This window comes from Salmo trutta, chromosome 10 (assembly GCF_901001165.1).
Source record: "Salmo trutta chromosome 10, fSalTru1.1, whole genome shotgun sequence".
Taxonomy (NCBI): domain Eukaryota; kingdom Metazoa; phylum Chordata; class Actinopteri; order Salmoniformes; family Salmonidae; genus Salmo; species Salmo trutta.
The window spans coordinates 44,749,551-44,770,924 of record NC_042966.1 but is presented as its reverse complement, the minus strand read 5'-3'; the positions used below and the strand labels follow the sequence as shown (position 1 = coordinate 44,770,924).

Genomic DNA, 21,374 nt, shown 5'->3' with positions numbered 1-21,374 from the left:
GAGGTAGATATGTATAGGGGGAAGGAGACTAGGCATCAGGATAGAAGATAAACAGAGTAGCAGCAGCTTGTATGTGAGTGGGTGTATAGGTCTTTAGAGTCAGTATAAATGTACAGTAACAGTCAAAAGTTTAGAACACCTAATCATTCAAGGGTTTTTCTATATTTTTTTTTACTATTTTCTACATTGTAGAATAAAAGTGAAGACATCAAAACTATGAAATGACACATATGGAATCATGTAGTAAAATGCTAAAAAAATCTAAATATTTTATATTTGAGGTTCTTCAAATAGCCATCCTTTGCCTTGATGACAGCTTTGCACACTCTTGGCATTCTCTCAACCAGCTTAATCTGGAATGCTTTTCCAACAGTCTTGAAGGAGTTCCCACATATGCTGAGCACTTGTTGGCTGCTTTTTCTTCACTCTGCGGTCCAACTCATTCCAAACCAACCAATGTGGTTGAGGTCGGGTGATTGTGGTAGCCAGGTCATCTGATGCAGCACTCCATCACTCTCCTTGGTCAAGTAGCCCTTACACAGCCTGGAGGTGTGTTGGGTCATTGTCCTGTTGGAAAACAAATGATAGTCCCACTAAGCCCAAACCAGATGGGATGGCGTATCGCTGCAGAATGCTGTGGTAGCCATGCTGGTTAAGTGTGCTTTGAATTCTAAATAAATCAACGTATCCTTCTCCCTTCTCTGGCTACAATAGTATGGAGGGGTCTGTGGTGCGTCTGCCGGACATCGTAGCCCTGAAGAAGAAGTACAAGGCCTACCTGTATCTGGACGAGGCTCACAGTATCGGGGCGGTGGGACCGACAGGTCGGGGTGTGACCGAACTGTTCGGGCTGGACCCCTCGGACATTGACGTCATGATGGGAACGTTCACCAAGAGCTTCGGAGCTGCAGGAGGATACATCGCAGGGAAGAAGGTATGTTCTTTAACCCCACGTCTCCTCCTGTCTCCTCTCCTGGTGCTTGTTCCTTACCCCAGATATGTATTTCTGCTGCTTTTCCCCCACACACTTTAGTCAAATGCATGAGAGGTGTATCTACTCACTTCCTGCTAACCACTTCCTGCTAACCACTTCCTGCTCACACAGTTTGAACTGACAGTCTCACACCGTATTTTAGATGAACTCGCCGTTAGTTTTGCACAACAGGCTTATCCTGTATGGAGGGAACTCCTCATTCTGCTTTCACATGTCCCTGTGTAGACCTTGCTTCCCCACACCAGTCCCCTTTTCTCCCCCACACCAGTCCCCTTTTCTCCCCCACACCAGTCCCCTTTTCTCCCCCACACCAGTCCCCTTTTCTCCCCCCACACCAGTCCCCTTTTCTCCCCCCACACCAGTCCCCTTTTTCCCCCCCACACCAGTCCCCTTTTTCCCCCCACACCAGTCCCCTTTTTCCCCCCCCACACCAGTCCCCTTTTTCCCCCCCCACACCAGTCCCCTTTCTCCCCCACACCAGTCCCCTTTTCTCCCCCCACACCAGTCCCCTTTTCTCCCCCCACACCAGTCCCCTTTTCTCCCCCCACACCAGTCCCCTTTTTCCCCCCACACCAGTCCCCTTTTCTCCCCCCACACCAGTCCCCTTTTCTCCCCCCACACCAGTCCCCTTTTCTCCCCCCACACCAGTCCCCTTTTCTCCCCCCACACCAGTCCCCTTTTTCTCCCTCAGCCCTCCCATGTGTCCAACAAATGTTCCCTTCTCTCTCTCTGAGGGCCTTCTTCATTATAACTCCATTAAAAGCTGCACTTCAGTACATAACCACATCTGAGTGGCAGTCGGCAGTTGATTAGAGGAACGGAACGAAACGAAGGAAGCCATGCTGTTTTAATTACATAGAGAGAGAGAGAGAGCTATACAGACAGGGAAAGAGAAGAGGTATAGAAAGAAAGGCAGAGGAAAAGAGAGGTTGATAGAGGGACTTTTAGAGAGAGAGAGAGACCCTTCTTTCCTGCTGATTCTGCTTCATGTTAGCCCCATTCATATCTCCTCAGTAATAAGTTGGCCCTGGCCTCTAATAGTTGGCCCTGGCCTCTAATAGTTGGCCCTGTCCTCTAATAGTTGGCCCTGGCCTCTAATAGTTGGCCCTGGCCTCTAATAGTTGGCCCTGGTCTCTAATTGTATTTAATAAAGCTGGCAGTGCGGAGGGAGGGAGAGAGAGAGAGAGAGAGAGAAACACACTGCCACAATTTGGTTGTTTATCAAAGGCTTTATTAATAATGAAGTGATTTATCAAAGGAACCAGTGACAATTAACTCTCATTTCCCCTCCAGTGGGTAGGCTAGGAGGCTGGCTATGAGTCTCAAAATGAGTCAGACACTCGAACTCAAACGTCGGTCCACACTCCCCAAAAACTCTTCCGTGTGTGAGTGATGTCGGTCCACGCTACACTCCCCAGATGTGGGCTGTATTTCGGACGTGTAAACCGGAGAGTGTATGTGATGTAAACAGAGAGGTCTGCTTTCTTGGGGATTTGAATATTGACTTTTCATCAAGCTGTCCGCTCAACAGGAAGCTTCTCACTGTAACCAGTGCCTGTAATCTGGTTCAGGTTATTAGTTTTTCTCCATTGGTTTGGCTCATTTCTTGAAACAGAAATTACATTCTCAAAACTCTAAGATCATTTGGCAAAACAGTCTTACAGTTCAGCACAACACTATAGCTCACTTGCAAAAGCTCATATCTCTCCTAAAACTGTTCACTCATGCTTCAAAACTAAATTCCTTTCCCATATAAAGAGTCAGTGCCACGAAAATGGCAAAGATCCTTCTCAATTGCTTTGGCTCATTTCTAAAAACAGACCGGACGTTCTCAACACTCTTGGTGCTTTAACCAAAACTACATTTCCTTCTCATTTAAACAGTCAGTGCCCCCAAAATGCTTCGTCCCTTTGGCATTGTGTAAGCACTGCAAGTCAAAATGTTTAGATGTTTTGTCACTATGGCAGAGGACCATTGAAATATCCCTCATGTCTACCTTTCAGTCTTAGCCCAGTCCTTCATTGACAATGGTTACTGTACTGTTTTTTGTCCAGCTAACAGAATACAATTGTGCATAAAACTGAAAAAAAGAAATAGGATTTTAGGGTAAGAGTAGCCTCCAAGGTTTGACATCACACATTGCACTCATACTGCCAAGGAAATTGTAACCATTATCATTCACACACATAAAGTAACTTCCATACATCAGAGTAAAAAGAAAATGTATACAGCATAATATACTGTAATATAAACACACAAACAAAAAACAATGAAAATGATATGCAGCCTACAGTGCTGTAAATAAAGCTGGAGTTTCACAACTAACAGTTCTTCACTGGTCACTGTCCTCACCCTCCCTCTCCTGGCCACCATCCTCCCCCTCCTGGCCATCCACACGCTGCTGTCCTCACCCTCCCTCTCCTGGCCACCATCCTCACCCTCCTGGCCATCCACACGCTGCTGTCTGTCTGGCCACAGATTCTCGTCCACATCACAGTGTATATTCTCCCTTGCGATGCAACGAGGGAAGAAACGGCGTGCATGTCGCAACCATCCCCTACACTGATCTCCTGTAATATCCTCACACGCAGCGTCCATTGCATGGAGCAGGGACCTCATACACTCTCCACCTCCAAGCGGAGAAATACTCCTCAATAGGATTGAGGAAAGGAGAGTAAGGTGGTAGGAACACCATGACCATCCTTGGATGAGTAGTGAACCAGGCCCTGATGAGCGGGCCACGGTGAACCAGGCCCTGATGAGCGGGCCACGGTGAACCAGGCCCTGATGAGCGGGCCACGGTGAACCAGGCCCTGATGAGCGGGCCACGGTGAACCAGGCCCTGATGAGCGGGCCACGGTGGAAATTCACATTGTCCCATACAATGACGTATTGTGGTAGGTGAGGCCCTACAAGTCCTCTCTCATTTTCAGGGATCAAATCAAAATGAAGGCGGTCCAAGACGATGAGGAGCTTCTGTGTATTGTATGGGCCAAGACTGAGGATGTGAGTGGCCACACCATTCTCAGATATGGCAGCACACATAGTTATATTGCCCCCTCGCTGGCCTGGGACATCCGCCGTGGCCCGGTGGCCAATAATATTACGGCCACGTCTTCGGCCCTTGGCCAGGTTGAAGACAGCTTCATCCACAAACACGAGGATGTGATGGGTCTCGTTTCCTTCCAATGCCATTATTCTCTACAATAGCGTAAAAAAAGAAAACATCAAATCAGTCATACTGTTTGATTGGTCATCTGAGATGTGTGAAACTCTTCCTTCGTTAGTCACCTGACTGTCAATTGCTGTAATAAATGTATCAAATGTTCCAAGGGATGAGTAGTGTTTTCCTCTCTGCGTCACGGTTTGTTGTGTTTCAAGTATTCAGTGTATTTAGTGTATTGCATTTAGTTTCACGGAATAAATAAATATGTGGAACTACAAACACGCTGCATTTTGGTCCTATCCTTTGAACAGCCGTGACAAGAAAGACAAATTCAACTCCATCTTTCATCGAATCAGATGTCTTGAAATTATGGCTTATTCATCACAAAACCATTTGATGTTGCCAATTATTTTACTTTGTGGGCAAACTTAAGCAGGAAATGCCAACGACGAACAGTGAGCCATGGTATTCATGCATAAAAAGAAAAGCATTTCCAGTTTGAATTTTGTAAAGTTAGTTTGGGAGAGGTGGAAAAAATATTGTTATCGATCAATAATGACAAACCTCCTGGCATTGACAACTTAGATGGAAAGTTACTGAGGATGGTGGCTGACTCTATAGCCACTCCTATCTGACATATCTTTAATCTGAGCCTAGAGGAAAGTCTTTGTCCTCAGGCCTGAACGGAAGCCAAAGTCATTCCGCTACGCAAGATTGGTCAAGCAGCCTTGGTTGGTTCTAACAGCAGACCTATCAGCTTCCAGCTCTCGGAAAACTTTTATTTTTTAAATGTTGTGTGACAAAATACAATGCTACTTCTCTGTAGACAAATTAACAAAAGACTATCAAATGTTATTAGTCACATACACATATTTCGACATGTTTTTGTAGGTGTAGCGAAATGCTTGTGTTTCTAGCTCCAACAGTGCAGTAATATCTAACCATTCACAACAATGCACACACATCTAAAAGTAAAAGAATGGAATTAAGAAATATATAAATATTAGGATGAGCAATGTCTGAGTGGCATAGACTAAAATACAGTAGAGTAGAATACAGTATATACATACGAGATGAGTAAAGCAGAATGTTAACATTATTAAAGTGGCCAGTGATTCCATGTCTATGTATGAAGGGCAGCAGCCTCTAAGGTTCAGGGCAGGGTGCTGGGTGGAGGCCGGCTAGTAACAGTAACTAGGTTCAGGGCAGGGTGCTGGGTGGAGGCCGGCTAGTAACAGTAACTAGGTTCAGGGCAGGGTACTGGGTGGAGGCCGGCTAGTAACAGTGACTAAGGTTCAGGGCAGGGTGCTGGGTGGAGGCCGGCTAGTGACAGTGACTAAGGTTCAGGGCAGGGTGCTGGGTGGAGGCCGGCTAGTAACAGTAACTAAGTTCAGGGCAGGGTACTGGGTGGAGGCCGGCTAGTAACAGTAACTATAGTTCAGGGCAGGGTGCTGGGTGGAGGCCGGCTAGTGACAGTGACTAAGTTCAGGGCAGGGTGCTGGGTGGAGGCCGGCTAGTAACAGTAACTAAGTTCAGGGCAGGGTACTGGGTGGAGGCCGGCTAGTAACAGTAACTAGGTTCAGGGCAGGGTACTGGGTGGAGGCCGGCTAGTAACAGTGACTAAGGTTCAGGGCAGGGTACTGGGTGGAGGCCGGCTAGTGACAGTAACTAAGTTCAGGGCAGGGTGCTGGGTGGAGGCCGGCTAGTGACAGTGACTAAGTTCAGGGCAGGGTACTGGGTGGAGGCTAGTAACAGTGACTATAGTTCAGGGCAGGGTACTGGGTGGAGGCCGGCTAGTGACAGTGACTAAGTTCAGGGCAGGGTGCTGGGTGGAGGCCGGCTAGTGACAGTGACTAAGTTCAGGGCAGGGTAGTCGGTGGAGGCCGGCTAGTGACAGTGACTAAGGTTCAGGGCAGGGTACTGGGTGGAGGCCGGCTAGTGACAGTGACTAAGTTCAGGGCAGGGTACTGGGTGGAGGCCGGCTAGTGACAGTGACTAAGGTTCAGGGCAGGGTACTGGGTGGAGGCCGGCTAGTGACAGTGACTAAGTTCAGGGCAGGGTACTGGGTGGAGGCCGGCTAGTAACAGTAACTAAGTTCAGGGCAGGGTACTGGGTGGAGGCCGGCTAGTGATGGCTATTTAACAGTCTGATGGCCTTGAGATAGAAGCTGTTTTTCAGTCTCTCGGTCCCAGCTTTGATGCACCTGTACTGACCTCGCCTTCTGGATGATAGCGGGGTGAACAGGCAGTGGCTCGGGTGGTTGATGTCCTTGCTGTAGGTGTCCTGGAGGGCAGGCAGTGTGCTCCGGGTGATGCGTTGGGCAGACCGCACCACCCTCTGGAGAGCCCTGCTGTTACGGGCGGTGCTGTTGCCGTACCAGGTGGTGATACAGCCCAACAGGATGCTCTCATTCTGTAAAAGTTTGTGAGGGTTTTAGGGGCCAAGCCAAATATCTTCAGCCTCCTGATGTTGAAGAGGCGTGGATGCGCCTTCTTCAACACACTGTCTGTGCGGGTGGACCATTTCAGATTGAGTACAGGAGGGGGCTGCACACGTACCCCTGTGGGGCCCCTCTGTTGAGGATCAGCGAAGTGGAGGTGTTGTTTCCTACCTTCACCACCTGGGGGCAGCCCGTCACGAATTCCAGGACCCAGTTGCACAGGGCGGGGTTCAGACCCAGGGCCTATTGGCTGAGAGTTGATAAGAGACTGACTGCATCACTTCTTCTTTTTATAAGAAACATTAATGTGTTGAAAATCCCAAATTGTTTGCATAGTCAATTTACACACAGCTCTGACACACACACTTATCCCACCAGACATGCCACCAGGGGTCTTTTCACAGTCCCAAAAACCAGAACAAATTAAAGAAAGTGTACAGTATTATATAGAGCCCTTATTGCATGGACCTTCCTTCCATCTCATATTGCTCAAATAAACAGCAAACCTGGTTTCAAAAAACAGATAAAGCAACACCTCACGGCACAACGCCTCTCTCCTATTTGACCTAGATAGTTTGTGTGTCTGCATTAATATGTAGGATCTGTGTGCCGTTTTTAAATGTAGTTTTGTCCTTGAGCTGTTCTTGTCTACTAATGTTCTGTACTATGTCATGTTTCATGTTTTGTGTGGACCCCAGGAAGAGTAGCGGCTAACCCAAAAACTGTTAGAGTTTAATGGCTGTGATGGTAGAAAACTAACGATGGATGAACAACATTGTAGTTAAGTGTTATGATTGGGGCAAATCCAATACAACACATTATTGAGTGCCACTCTCCATGTTTTCAAGCATATTGGTGGCTGCATCATGTTATGGGTATGCTTGTAATCGTTAAGGACTGGGGAGTTTTTCAGGATAAAAAAGAAACAGAATGGAGTTAACCACAGGCAAAATCCTTGAGGAAAACCTGGTTCAGTCTGCTTTCCACCAGACACTGGGAGATGAATTCACCTTTCAGCAGGACAAAAACCTAAAACACAAGGCCAAATACACACTGGAGTTGATTACCAAGAAGACAGAGTGGCCGAGTTACAGTTTTGACTTAAATCTGCTTGACAATCTGTGGCAAGACCTGAAAATGGTTGTCTAGCAATGATCAACAACCAATTTGACAGAGCTTGAAGAATTTAGAAAAGAATAATGGCCAAATGTTGCACAATCCAGATGTGGAAAGCTCTTAGAGACTTACTCAGAAAGACTCACAGCTGTAATCGCTGCCAAAGGTGATTCTAACATGTATTGGCTCAGAGAGTTGAATACTAATCTAGATTTTAGTGTTATTTTTCATGCATTTTTATTATTTTTTTTACCAATGTTAGAATTTGTCTTCCACTTAGATATTATAGAGTATTTTGTGTAGATCATTGACAAAAAAAAATACAATTTAATGTATTTTAATCCCACTTTGTAAAAACAAAACATTGAAAAAAGTCAAGGGGTGTGAATACTTTCTGAAGGAACTGGACATACCGTCTCTCTCTCTCACTCACTCAATTCAAAGGGCTTTATTGGCATAGTAAACATACGTTTACATTGCTAAAGCAAGTCAAATAGATAATAAACCAAAAAATGAAATAAACAATAAAAAATGAACATTAAACATTACACTCACAAAAGTTCCAAACAAATAGAGACATTTCAAATGTCATAATTATGTCTATATACAGTGTTGTAACAATGTTAAATTACAAAAGGTAAATAAGCATAAATATGGGTTATATTTACAATGGTTTTTGTTCTTCACTGGTTGCCCTTTTCTTGTGGCAACAGGTCACAAATATTGCTGCTGTGATGGAACACTGTGGTATTTCACCCAGTAGATATGGGAGTTCATCTTGCTGGTCTTTTTATATTTAATTTATTTAACAAGGCAAGTCATTTAAAAACAAATTCTTATTTACAATGACGGCCTACTAAAAGGCAGAAGGCCTCCTGCGGGGACTGGGGCTGGGATTAAAAATAAAAATATATTAAATAAAAATCTAGGACAAAACACACATCACGACAAGAGAGACAACAAAACACTACATAAAGTGAGACCTAAGACAACAACATAGCAAGGCAGCAACACATGACAACACAGCATGGTAGAAACACAGCATGGTAGAAACACAACATGGTAGAACCACAACATGACAACACAGCATGGTAGAAACACAGCATGGTAGAAACACAACATGGTAGGAACACAACATGGTAGAAACACAACATGGTAGAAACACAACATGACAACACAGCATGGTAGAACACAACATGGTAGTAACACAACATGGTAGAACCACATGACAACACAGCATGGTAGAAACACAACATGGTAGAAACACAGCATGGTAGAAACACAGCATGGTAGAAACACAACATGGTAGAAACACAGCATGGTAGAAACACAACATGGTAGAAACACAGCATGGCAACACAGCATGGTAGAAGCACAGCATGACAACAACATGGTAGAAACACAGCATGGTAGAAACACAACATGGTAGAAACACAGCATGGTAGAAACACAACATGGTAGAAACACAGCATGGTAAGAACACAGCATGGTAGGAACACAGCATGGTAGAAACAAAGCATGGTAGGAACACAGCATGGTAGGAACACAGCATGGTAGAAACACAACATGGTAGAAACACAACATGACAACACAGCATGGTAGAAACACAGCATGGTTGGAACACAGCATGGTAGAAACACAGCATGGTAGGAACACAGCATTGGAGAAACACAACATGACAACACAGCATGGTAAAAACACAGCATGACAACACAGCATGGTAGAAACACAGCATGGTAGGAACACAGCATGGTAGAAACACAACATGACAACACAAATGAAATCAAAATCAAATCAAATTTATTCATATAGCCCTTCGTATATCAGCTGAAATCTCAAAGTGCTGTACAGAAACCCAGCCTAAAACCCCAAACAGCAAGCAATGCATGTGAAAGAAGCACGGTGGCTAGGAAAAACTCCCTAGGAAAAACTCCCTAGAAAGGCCAAAAACCTAGGAAGAAACCTAGAGAGGAACCAGGCTATGAGGGGTGGCCAGTCCTCTTCTGGCTGTGATGGGTGGATATTATAACAGAACATGGTCAAGATGTTAAAATGTTCATAAATGACCAGCATGGTCAAATAATAATAATCATAGTAGTTGTCGAGGGTGCAACAAGCACGTCCGGTGAACAGGTCAGGGTTCCGTAGCCGCAGGCAGAACAGTTGAAACTGGAGCAGCAGCATGGCCAGGTGGACTGGGGACAGCAAGGAGTCATCATGCCAGGTAGTCCCGAGGCATGGTCCTAGGGCTCAGATCCTCCGAGAGAAAGAAAGAAAGAGAGAAAGAGAGAAAGAGAGAAAGAGAGAAAGAGAGAAAGAAAGAAAGAAAGAGAGAAAGAGAGAATTAGAGAGAGCATATTTAAATTCACACAGGACACCGGATAAGACAAGAGAATACTCCAGATGTAACAGACTGACCCTAGCCCCCTGACACATAAACGACTGCAGCATAAATACTGGAGGCTGAGACAGGAGGGATCAGAAGACACTGTGGCCCCATCCGATGATACCCCCGGACAGGGCCAAACAGGCAGGATATAACCCCACCCACTTTGCCAAAGCACAGCCCCCACACCACTAGAGGGATGTCTACAACCACCAACTTAGCGTCCGAAGACAAGGCCGAGTATAGCCCACAAAAATCTCCGCCATGGCACAACCCAAGGGGGGGGGCGCCAACCCAGACAGGAAGACCACGTCAGTGACTCAACCCACTCAAGTGACGCACCCCTCCCATGGACGGCATGGAAGAACACCAGTAAGTCAGTGACTCAGCCCCTGTAATAGGGTTAGAGGCAGAGAATCCCAGTGGGAAGAGGGGAACCGACAAGGCAGAGACAGCAAGGGCGGTTCGTTGCTCCAGCCTTTCCGTTCACCTTCACACTCCTGGGCCAGACTATACTTAATCATAGGACCTACTGAAGAGATAAGTCTTCAGTAAAGACTTAAAGGTTGAGACTGAGTCTGCGTCTCTCACATGGGTAGGCAGACCATTCCATAAAAATGGAGCTCCATAGGAGAAAGCCCTACCTCCAGCCGTTTGCTTAGAAATTCTAGGGACAATTAGGAGGCCTGCGTCTTGTGACCGTAGCGTACGTGTAGGTATGTACGGCAGGACCAAATCGGAAAGATAGGTAGGAGCAAGCCCATGTAATGCTTTATAGGTTAGCAGTAAAACCTTCAAATCAGCCCTTGCCTTAACAGGAAGCCAGTGTAGGGAGGCTAGCACTGGAGTAATATGATCAAATTATTTGGTTCTAGTCAGGATTCTAGCAGCCGTATTTAGCACTAACTGAAGTTTGTTTAGTGCTTTATCCGGGTAGCCGGAAAGTAGAGCATTGCAGTAGTCGAGCCTAGAAGTAACAAAAGCATGGATTAATTTTTCTGCGTCATTTTTGGACAGAAAGTTTCTGATTTTTGCAATGTTACGTAGATGGAAAAAAGCTGTCCTTGAAACAGTCTTGATATGTTCTTCAAAAGAGAGATCAGGGTCCAGAGTAACGCCGAGGTCCTTCACAGTTTTATTTGAGACGACTGTACAACCATCCAGATTAATTGTCAGATTCAACAGAAGATCTCTTTGTTTCATCCCTCAGTCGCTAGCTGCAGCGAACTGAAAAGAGGAGCGACCCAGGGATGTGTGTGCTTTGGGGACCTTGAACAGAATGTGACTGGCAGAACGGGTGTTGTATGTGGAGGATTAGGGCTGCAGTAGATATCTCAGATAGGGGTAAGTGAGGCCTAAGAGGGTTTTATAAATAAGCATCAACCAGTGGGTCTTGCGACGGGTATACAGAGATGACCAGTTTACAGAGGAGTATAGAGTGCAGTGATGTGTCCTATAAGGAGCATTGGTGGCAAATCTGATGTCTGAATGGTAAAGAACATCTAGAACATATTTCACCCAGTAGATATGGGAGTTTATCAAAATCGGGTTTTTCTAATTCTTTGTGGATCTATGTCATCTGAGGGAAATATGTGTCTCTAATGTGGTCATACATTTGGCAGGAGGTTAGGAAGTGCAGCTCAGTTTCCACCTCATTTTGTGGGCAGTGTTGCACATAGCCTGTCTTCTCTTGAGAGCCAGGTCTGCCTACGGCGGCCTTTCTCAATAGCAAGGCTATGCTCACTGAGTCCGTACATAGTCCAAACTTTCCTTAAGTTTGGGTCAGTCACAGTGGTCAGGTATTCTGCCACTGTGTACTTTCTGTTTAGGGACAAATAGCATTCTAGTTTGCTCAGTTTTTTTGTTGCTTATTTCCAATGTGTTAAGTAATTATCTTTTTGTTTTCTCATGATTTGGTTGTGTCTAATTGTGTTGCTGTCCTGGGGCTCTGTGGGGTCTGTTTGTGTTTGTGAACAGAGCCCCAGGACCAGCTTGTTTAGGGGACTCTTCTCCAGGTTCATCTCTCTGTAGGTGATGGCTTTGTTATGGAAGGTTTGGGAATCGCTTCCTTTTAGGTGGTTGTAGAATTTAACGTCTCTTTTCTGGATTTGTATAATTAGCGAGTATCGGCCTAATTCTGCTCTGCATGTATTATTTGGTGTTTTACGTTGGACACAGGATATTTTTTGCAGAATTCTGCATTAATTCTCAATTTGGTGTTTGTCCCTTTTTGCTATCTATCCCTTTTTCTCCCTCTCTCTGTTTATCTCTCTCTCTCTCTCTCTATCTCTGTTTATCTATCTATCTCTCTCCCTCTATCTCTGTTTATCTATCTATCTCTCTCCCTCTCTCTGTTTATCTATCTATCTCTCTCCCTCTATCTCTGTTTATCTATCTATCTCTCTCCCTCTATCTCTGTTTATCTATCTATCTCTCTCCCTCTATCTCTATCTATCTCTCTCCCTCTATCTCTGTTTATCTATCTATCTCTCTCCCTCTATCTCTATCTATCTCTCTCCCTCTATCTCTGTTTATCTATCTATCTCTCTCCCTCTATCTCTATCTATCTCTCTCCCTCTATCTCTGTTTATCTATCTATCTCTCTCCCTCTATCTCTATCTATCTCTCTCCCTCTATCTCTATCTATCTCTCTCCCTCTATCTCTGTTTGCCCTATCTATCTCTCTCCCTCTATCTCTATCTATCTCTATCCCTCTATCTATCCCTCTATCTCTGTTTGTCTCTCTCTCACTATCTATCCCTCTATCTCTGTTTATCTCTCTCTCACTATCTATCCCTCTATCTCTGTTTATCTCTCTCTCACTATCTATCCCTCTATCTCTGTTTATCTCTGTCTCTCTCTCCCTCTATCTCCGTTTATCGCTCTCTCTCCCTCTCTCTCTCTGTTTATCTCTCTCTCTGTTTATCTCTCTCTCTGTTTATCTCTGTCTCTCTCTCCCTCTATCTCCGTTTATCGCTCTCTCTCCCTCTCTCTATCGATCTCTCTCTCCCCCTCTATCTCTCTCTCTGTCTATCCCTCTCTCCCTATCTCTCTTTCCCTCTCGCTCTCTTTATCTATCTCTCTCTCCCTCTATCTCTCTTCATCTCTCTCTTTCCCTCTCTTTATCTCTCTCCCTCTCTCTCTCTATCTCTCTCTCCCTCTCTATCTCGCTCTTTCCCTCTATCTATATCTCTCTCTCTCTCTCTCTGCAGGAATTGGTTGACTATCTGCGTAGCCACTCCCACAGTGCGGTCTACGCCTCTGCTATGTCTCCTCCCATCACAGAGCAGATCCTCAGAGCCATGAAATGCATCATGGGACTGGATGGAACCACCGTGGGTGAGCAACATGCCTTCTACTCCAGAGAGGTAGGCCTCCAGGAACTGAGACATACAGAGAGGTAGCTCCAGGAACTGAGACATACAGAGAGGTAGCTCCAGGAACTGAGACATACAGAGAGGTAGCTCCAGGAACTGAGACATACAGAGAGGTAGCTCCAGGAACTGAGACATACAGAGAGGTAGCTCCAGGAACTGAGACATACAGAGAGGTAGCTCCAGGAACTGAGACATACAGAGAGGTAGCTCCAGGGTCCAGGAACCGAGACATACATTGCATTGTGAGGGAGAGTCTCTGATCTTGGCAAGATGTGAGTTTAGTACATCAAATCCTCTGTCATTCAGGCAGATATATCAGAACCATCTGGCTGCAGCAGAGTAGAGAGGAGGAAGGTGGGGGGGAGAGAGAGCCCTAGTCCCATACTCTCTTTCTCTCTCTTTCCTCTTTCTCTCTCTCTCTCTTTCTCTCTCTCTTTCTCTCTTCTCTCTTCTCTTCTCTCTTTCTCTCTCTGTCTCTCTCGCTCTTTCTCTCTCTTCTCTCTCTCTTTGTCTCTCTCGCTGCCTCTGTCTCTCTCTCTTCTCTCTCTCTTCTCTCCTCTCTCTTTCTCTCTTCTCTCTCTCTTTCTCTCTCTTCTCTCCTCTCTCTCTTCTCTCCTCTCTCTCTCTCTCTCTCTCCCTCTCTCTAGGTCAGGCCAGGGTGCACCAGCTAGCAGAGAACACACGCTACTTCAGGTCTCGCCTTCAGGAGATGGGCTTCATCATCTATGGTAACGATGATTCTCCCGTGGTCCCGATTCTGCTCTACATGCCAGGAAAAGTTGTGTAAGTTAACTTTACTTTGTTACGTTTATTTGACAGGGACACATGACGGGGGGAAAGTGTAACTGTCAGAAGGTACCGTTTTTTATATTTGTGTATGTTTTATTGTGAAGGAACTGAATGGAGGGATAGATTATAACCCTTACCACTAGGGGCGTCTCACAAGGAACCTTCACCCAGAAACTGAATGGAGGGGATAGATTATAACCCTTACCACTAGGGGGCGTCTCACAAGGAACCTTCACCCAGAAACTGAATGGAGGGGATAGATTATAACCCTTACCACTAGGGGGCGTCTCACAAGGAACCTTCACCCAGAAACTGAATGGAGGGGATAGATTATAACCCTTACCACTAGGGGGCGTCTCACAAGGAACCTTCACCCAGAAACTGAATGGAGGGGATAGATTATAACCCTTACCACTAGGGGGCGTCTCACAAGGAACCTTCACCCAGAAACTGAATGGAGGGGATAGATTATAACCCTTACCACTAGGGGGCGTCTCACAAGGAACCTTCACCCAGAAAATAATTGCGGGAGAAATCTGCTTCCTCTGTTTATGGGCGTTCTTCTTCTTCTTCTGCTGACATACAGTTACAGATACATTAAAATGTGATGGTTTCTGTCCAGAGGTCACGTCAACGTCTGAATGTGTTTAAAACGGGGTTCACTGCTGCTTTCGTAACGACATTCAGTTACCCTTTTATCTTTCCACGCTGTTTAAATTAATCGAGTTACTTTCACAATAAATTGTGATCTGCCTTTTTAAATCTGTTTTTTGAAAGCATGACTGGTGCTCGTTTTACCCGGGGGGTCAGTTGAGAAGCTAAAAGGACGATATTGTCTGTTTTTTGAAGATGACTTTGAACGTGTTTAATGTCTCCAGATAAAAACATTAATAGTGAAAAGTGAAATAAATAAATAAAAATGAACAGTAAACATTACACTCACAGAAGTTACAAAAGAATAAAGATATTACAAATGTCATATTATGTCTACAGTCGTGGCCAAAAAGTTTTGAGAATGATACAAATATTAATTTCCACAAAGTTTGCTACTTCAGTGTCTTTAGATATTTTGTCAGATGTTACTATGGAATACTGAAGTATAATTACAAGCATTTCATAAGTGTCAAAGACTTTATTGACAATTACATGAAGTTGATGCAAAGAGTCAATATTTGCAGTGTTGACCCTTCTTTTTCAAGACCTCTGCAATCCGCCCTGGCATGCTGTCAATTAACTTCTGGGCCACATCCTGACTGATGGCAGCCCATTCTTGCATAATCAATGCTTGGAGCTTGTCAGAATTTGTGGGTTTTTGTTTGTCCACCCGCCTCTTGAGGATTGACCACAAGTTCTCAATGGGATTAAGGTCTGGGGAGTTTCCTGGCCATGGACCCAAAAGGTTTGACCATGTGAGCCGGTAGTAAACAACACAACACAGACCAAATGTCCAGGGTCCTAGTGTGGTGTCCAGGGTCCTAGTGTGTGTCCAGGGTCCTAGTGTGTGTCCAGGGTCCTAGTGTGTATCCAGGGTCCTAGTGTGTGTCCTAGTGTGTGTCCAGGGTCCTAGTGTGTGTCCAGGGTCCTACTGTGTGTCCAGGGTCCTAGTGTGTGTCCAGGGCCAAAGTGTGTGTCCTAGTGTGTGTCCAGGGTGCTAGTGTGTGTCCAGGGTCCTAGTGTGTGTCCAGGGTCCAAGTGGTGGTTGTCCTAGGTGTGTGTCCAGGGTCCTAGTGTGTGTCCAGGGTCCTAGTGTGTGTCCAGGGTCCTAGTGTGTGTCCAGGGTCCTAGTGTGGTGTCCTAGTGTGTGTCCAGGGTCCTAGTGTGTGTCCAGGGTCCTAGTGTGTGTCCAGGGTCCTAGTGTGTGTCCAGGGTCCTAGTGTGTGTCCAGGGTCCTAGTGTGTGTCCAGGGTCCTAGTGTGTGTCCTAGTGTGTGTCCAGGGTCCTAGTGTGTGTCCAGGGTGCTAGTGTGTGTCCAGGGTCCTAGTGTGTGTCCAGGGTCCTAGTGTGTGTCCAGGGCCCTAGTGTGTGTCCAGGGTCCTAGTGTGTGTCCAGGGTCCTAGTGTGTGTCCAGGGTCCTAGTGTGTGTCCAGGGTCCTAGTGTGTGTCCAGGGTCCTAGTGTGTGTCCAGGGTCCTAGTGTGTGTCCTAGTGTGTGTCCAGGGTCCTAGTGTGTGTCCAGGGTTCTAGTGTGTGTCCAGGGTCCTAGTGTGTGTCCTAGTGTGTGTCCAGGGTCCCTAGTGGTGTCCAGGTGCTAGTGTGGTCCGGGTCTAGTGTGTGTCCAGGGTCCTAGTGTGTGTCCAGGGCCTAGTGTGTGTCCAGGGTCCTAGTGTGTGTCCAGGGTCCTAGTATGTGCCAGGTCCTAGTGTGGTCAGGGTCCTAGTGTGTGTCCAGGGGTCCTAGTGTGTGGTCCAGGGTCCTAGTGTGTCAGGGTCCTAGTGTGTCTAGTGTGTGCACAGGGTCCTAGTGTGTGTCCAGGGTCCTAGTGTGTTCCAAGGTGCTAGGGTGTGGTCCAGGGTCCTAGTGTGTGTCCAGGGTCCTAGTGTGTGTCCAGGGTGCTAGTGTGTGTCCAGGGTCCTAGTGTGTGTCCAGGGCCCTAGTGTGTGTCCTAGTGTGTGTCGCAGGGTCCTAGTGTGTGTCCAGGGTCCTAGTGTGTGTCCAGGGTTCTAGTGTGTGTCCTAGTGTGTGTCCAGGGTCCTAGTGTGTGTCCTAGTGTGTGTCCAGGGTCCTAGTGTGGTGTCCAGGGTCCTACTGTGTGGTCCAGTGTCCTAGTGTGTGTCCCAGGGGTCCTAGTGTGTGTCCAGGGTCCTAGTGTGTGTCCCAGGGTCTAGTGTGTGTCCAGGGTGCTATGTGTGTCCAGGGGTCCTAGTGTGTGTCCAGGGTCCTAGTGTGTGTCCAGGGTCCTAGTGTGTGTCCAGTAGGGTCCTAGTGGGGGTTCAGGGTCCTAGTGTGTGTCCAGGGTGATAATGTGTGTACGCTAGTGTGTGTCCAGGGTCCTAGTTGTGTTCCAGGGTCCTAGTGTGTGTCCAGGGTCTAGTGGGGGTTCAGGGTCCTAGTGGTGTGTCCAGGGTCCTACTGTGTGTCCAGGGTCCTAGTGTGTGTCCAGGGTCCTAGTGTGTGTCCAGGGCCCTAGTGTGTGTCCTAGTGTGTGTCCAGGGTCCTAGTGTGTGTCCTAGTGTGTGTCCAGGGTCCTAGTGTGTGTCCTAGTGTGTGTCCAGGGTCCTAGGTGTGTCCTAGTGTGTGTCCAGGGTCCTAGTGTGTGTCCAGGGTCCTAGTGTGTGTCCAGGGCCCTAGTGTGTGTCCTAGTGTGTGTCCAGGGTCCTAGTGTGTGTCCTAGTGTGTGTCCAGGGTCCTAGTGTGTGTCCTAGTGTGTGTCCAGGGTCCTAGTGTGTGTCCAGGGTCCTAGTGTGTGTCCAGGGTCCTAGTGTATGTCCAAGGTCCTAGTGTGTGTCCAGGGGTCCTAGTGTGTGTCCAGGGTCCTAGTGTGTGTCCAGGGTCCTAGTGTGTGTCCTAGTGTGTGTCCCAGGGTCCTAGTGTTGTCCAGGGTGCTAGTGTGGTTCCAGGGTCCTACTGTGTGTCCAGGTTCCTAGTGTGTGTCCTAGTGTGTGTCCAGGGTCCTGGTGTGTGTCCAGTGTCCTAGTGTGTGTCCAGGTGCTAGGTGTGGGTCCAGGGTCCTACTGTGTGTCCAGGGTCCTAGTGTGTGTCCAGGGTCCTAGTGTGTGTCCAGGTGCCTAGTGTGTGTCCAGGGTCCTAGTTTGTGTCCAGGGTCCTAGTTTGTGTCCAGGGTCCTGGTGTGGTTCCAGGGTCCTAGTGTGTGTCCAGGGTGCTAGTGTGTGTCCAGGGTCCTACTGTGTGTCCAGGGTCCTAGTGTGTGTCCAGGGTCCTAGTGTGTGTCCAGGGTCCTAGTGTGTGTCCAGGGTCCTAGTATGTGTCCAGGGTCCTGGTGTGTGTCCAGGGTCCTAGTGTGTGTCCAGGGTCCTAGTGTGTGTCCAGGGTCCTGGTGTGTGTCCAGGGTCCTGGTGTGTGTCCAGGGTCCTGGTGTGTGTCCAGGGTGCTAGTGGAAAGCTGTGTTAACAATGTCAATTGTTTTCTCATGGAGTCTAGATGGGTTCAGCCTTTATGGTAAAGTAAAAAGGCTTTAAATACGTAGATTTATTCATTCATCATGTTTCACGTCTTTTACAATGTGACTGTGTTCTGCTGCCGCAGGGCTTTCTCTCGTGCCATGCTGGAGAGGAAGATTGGAGTGGTGGTTGTAGGGTTCCCTGCCACGCCCATCACCGAGGCAACGGGCACGCTTCTGTCTGTCTGCTACACACACCAAGGCCATGCTCGACCAGGTGAGCACACACACACACACACACACACACCACACACACACACACACACACACACACACACACACACACACAGAGACACACACACACAGAGAGACACAAACACACACACACAGAGACACACACACACAGAGAGACACAAACAAACACACACACACACAGAGACACAAACAAACAAACACGCAAACACACACACACACAGAGACACACACACAGAGACACGCACACACACACACACACACACACACACAGAGACGCAAACACACAGAGACACACACACACACAGATGCAAACACACACACACACACACAGAGAGACACACACACACAGACGCAAACACACACACACACACACACAGAGACACACACACACACACACACACGTCTGTACATAGTCAAAAGCTTCCTTGAGTTTGTGTCGGTCCCAGTGGTATAGAGGGTCGACCGATTATTGCAGGACCAAAAAAAGCCGTGCCGATTAATCGCCCGATTTTAGATAGATTTGTAGTATGACATTACAACAATACTGAATGACAATAACACTTTTATTTTAACTTAATACATAAATAAAATATATTTGTGTCAAATAAATAATGAAAAGATGTTCAATTTGGTTTAAATAATGCAAAAACAAAGTGTGGAGAAGAAAGTAAAGTGCAATATGTGCCATGTGAGAAAGCTAACGTTTAAGTTCCTTGCTCAGAACATGAGTAACAATATGAAAGCTGGTGGTTCCTTTAACATGAGTCATTCACATATTCCCAGTAAGAAGTTTTAGGTTGTAGTTATTATAGGAATTATAGGACTATTTCTCTCATACTATTTGTATTTCATATACCATTTGACTATTGGATGTTCTTATAGGCACTATAGTATTGCCAGCCTAATCTCGGGAGTTGATAGGCTTGAAGGCATAACAGCGTAATGCTTGAAGCACAGCGAAGAGCTGCTGGCAAATGCAGGACAGTGCTGTTTGAATGAATGCTTACGAGCCTGCTGCTGCCTACCACCGCTCAGTCAGACTGCTCTATCAAATATCAAATCATTTAGAAAACAAAAGGTTTATTATTTCAGTGAAATACGGAACCATTCTGTATTTTATCTAACGGGTGGCATCCAGTCTAAATATTGCTGTTACATTGCACAACCTTCAATGTATGTCATAATTATGTAAAATACTGGCTCCTTGCTGCACTCGCGTAACAGGTAGTCAGCCTGCCAGGCAGTCTTCTCGTGGATTGCAATTTAATCGGCCATAATCGGCGTCCAAAAATGAAACTTGAAATCGTCCCTAATTAATTGGCCATGCCGATTAATCGGTCGACCTCTAGTCAGGTATTCTGCTACTGTGTACTCTCTGCTTAGGGTCAAACAGCATTCTAGTTTGCTCAGTTTTTTTGTTAATTCTTTCCAATGTGTCAAGTAATTATCTTTTTGTTTTCTCATGATTTGTTTGGGTCTAATTGTGTTGCTGTCCTGGGGCTCTGTGGGGTCTGTTTGTGTTTGTGAACAGAGCCCCAGGACCAGCTTGCTTAGGGGACTCTTCTCCAGGTTCATCTCTCTGTAGGTGATGGCTTTGTTATGGAAGGTTTGGGAATCGCTTCCTTTTAGGTGGTTGTGGAATTTAACGGCTTATACGGTATATTGGACTGGCTCTGTTCTGGATTTTGATAATTAGCGAGTATCGGCCTAATTCTGCTCTATATGCATTATTTGGTGTTTTACGTTGTTCACTGAGGATATTTGGTGTTTGTCCCATTTTGTGAATTCTTCGTGTTGTTTGTTGAGAGTTTTCCAATTTCTCAAGAAGTGGTTAGAGTCTATGGATTCTTCAGTTACATTGATCTGATTTCTGACGTGCTGTTCCTTCTTTATCCGTAGTGTATTTCTGTATTGTTTTAGTGCAGGGTTAGCGAGAGAGAAAAAAAAAAGGTTTGTATTTTTTGGGGTTCATTTTTATTTTCATTTGGGAATCTGTTCAAGTATTTCCACGCATAAACAGAGAGACACGTGACGATATACAAATGCAAAACAAGGTTTGAAATGATTACGTTTTAGTGAAATATATCTGTTTGGGCTTTTTGCGGTCAATTTGCAGTCTAGTAGTTATTTGTAATTATGTTCTGGCCCCCCGACCATCCCCTCACTAAATCGACCCACAGCTGAATCTAGTTGTTTTAGTGATTCAACATAGTGAAGGGCTCAGGTTTTCTGGGTCTCTATGATTTTGGTTGGACAGGTTTCTACATTTCTTTCTTAGGTTTTTGCATTCTTCATCACTGAACGATAATTTGGGGTAAGAAATATTATCTTACGTCTGAGTATTTGTCACAGTGTAATAGGAAATGCAGCTCTGTCTCTACCTCTCCCCTGGAGCAGAGTGAGCACAGCCTGTCCTCTCTGGTTTGTCTGTGACGACCGGTCTCTATAGCCAGCCTGTCCTCTCTGGCTGCCAGGTTTGTCTGTGACGACCGGTCTCTATAGCCAGACTGTCCTCTCTGGGCAGCCAGACTGTCCTCTCTGGGAAGCAGACTGTCCTCTCGGGCAGCCAGACTGTCCTCTCTGGGCAGCAGACTGTCTCTCTGGGCAGCCAGACTGTCCTCTCTGGGCAGCCAGACTGTCCTCCGCCCTGGTGCAGCCAGACTGTCCTCTCTGGCAGCCAGGATTTGTCTGTGACGACAGTCTCTACAGCCAGACTGTCCTCTCTGGGCAGCCAGACTGTCCTCTCTGGGCAGCCAGGTTTGTCTGTGACGACCGGTCTCTGTAGCCAGACTGTC

The 21,374-nt window shown here is 46.4% G+C and overlaps 1 protein-coding gene across 1 annotated transcript in view; it reads left to right on the top strand.

The window, feature by feature from the left end:
* LOC115201764 (serine palmitoyltransferase 3) overlaps positions 1 to 21,374 on the top strand; it is a 96,623-nt gene that overhangs the window by 56,344 nt on the left and 18,905 nt on the right. Inside the window, exons 8-10 of the mRNA XM_029765653.1 lie at positions 715 to 934; positions 13,315 to 13,441; positions 14,127 to 14,262. Coding sequence (XP_029621513.1) covers positions 715 to 934; positions 13,315 to 13,441; positions 14,127 to 14,262 — 483 coding nt within the window. The remainder of the gene's footprint in view (positions 1 to 714; positions 935 to 13,314; positions 13,442 to 14,126; positions 14,263 to 21,374) is intronic.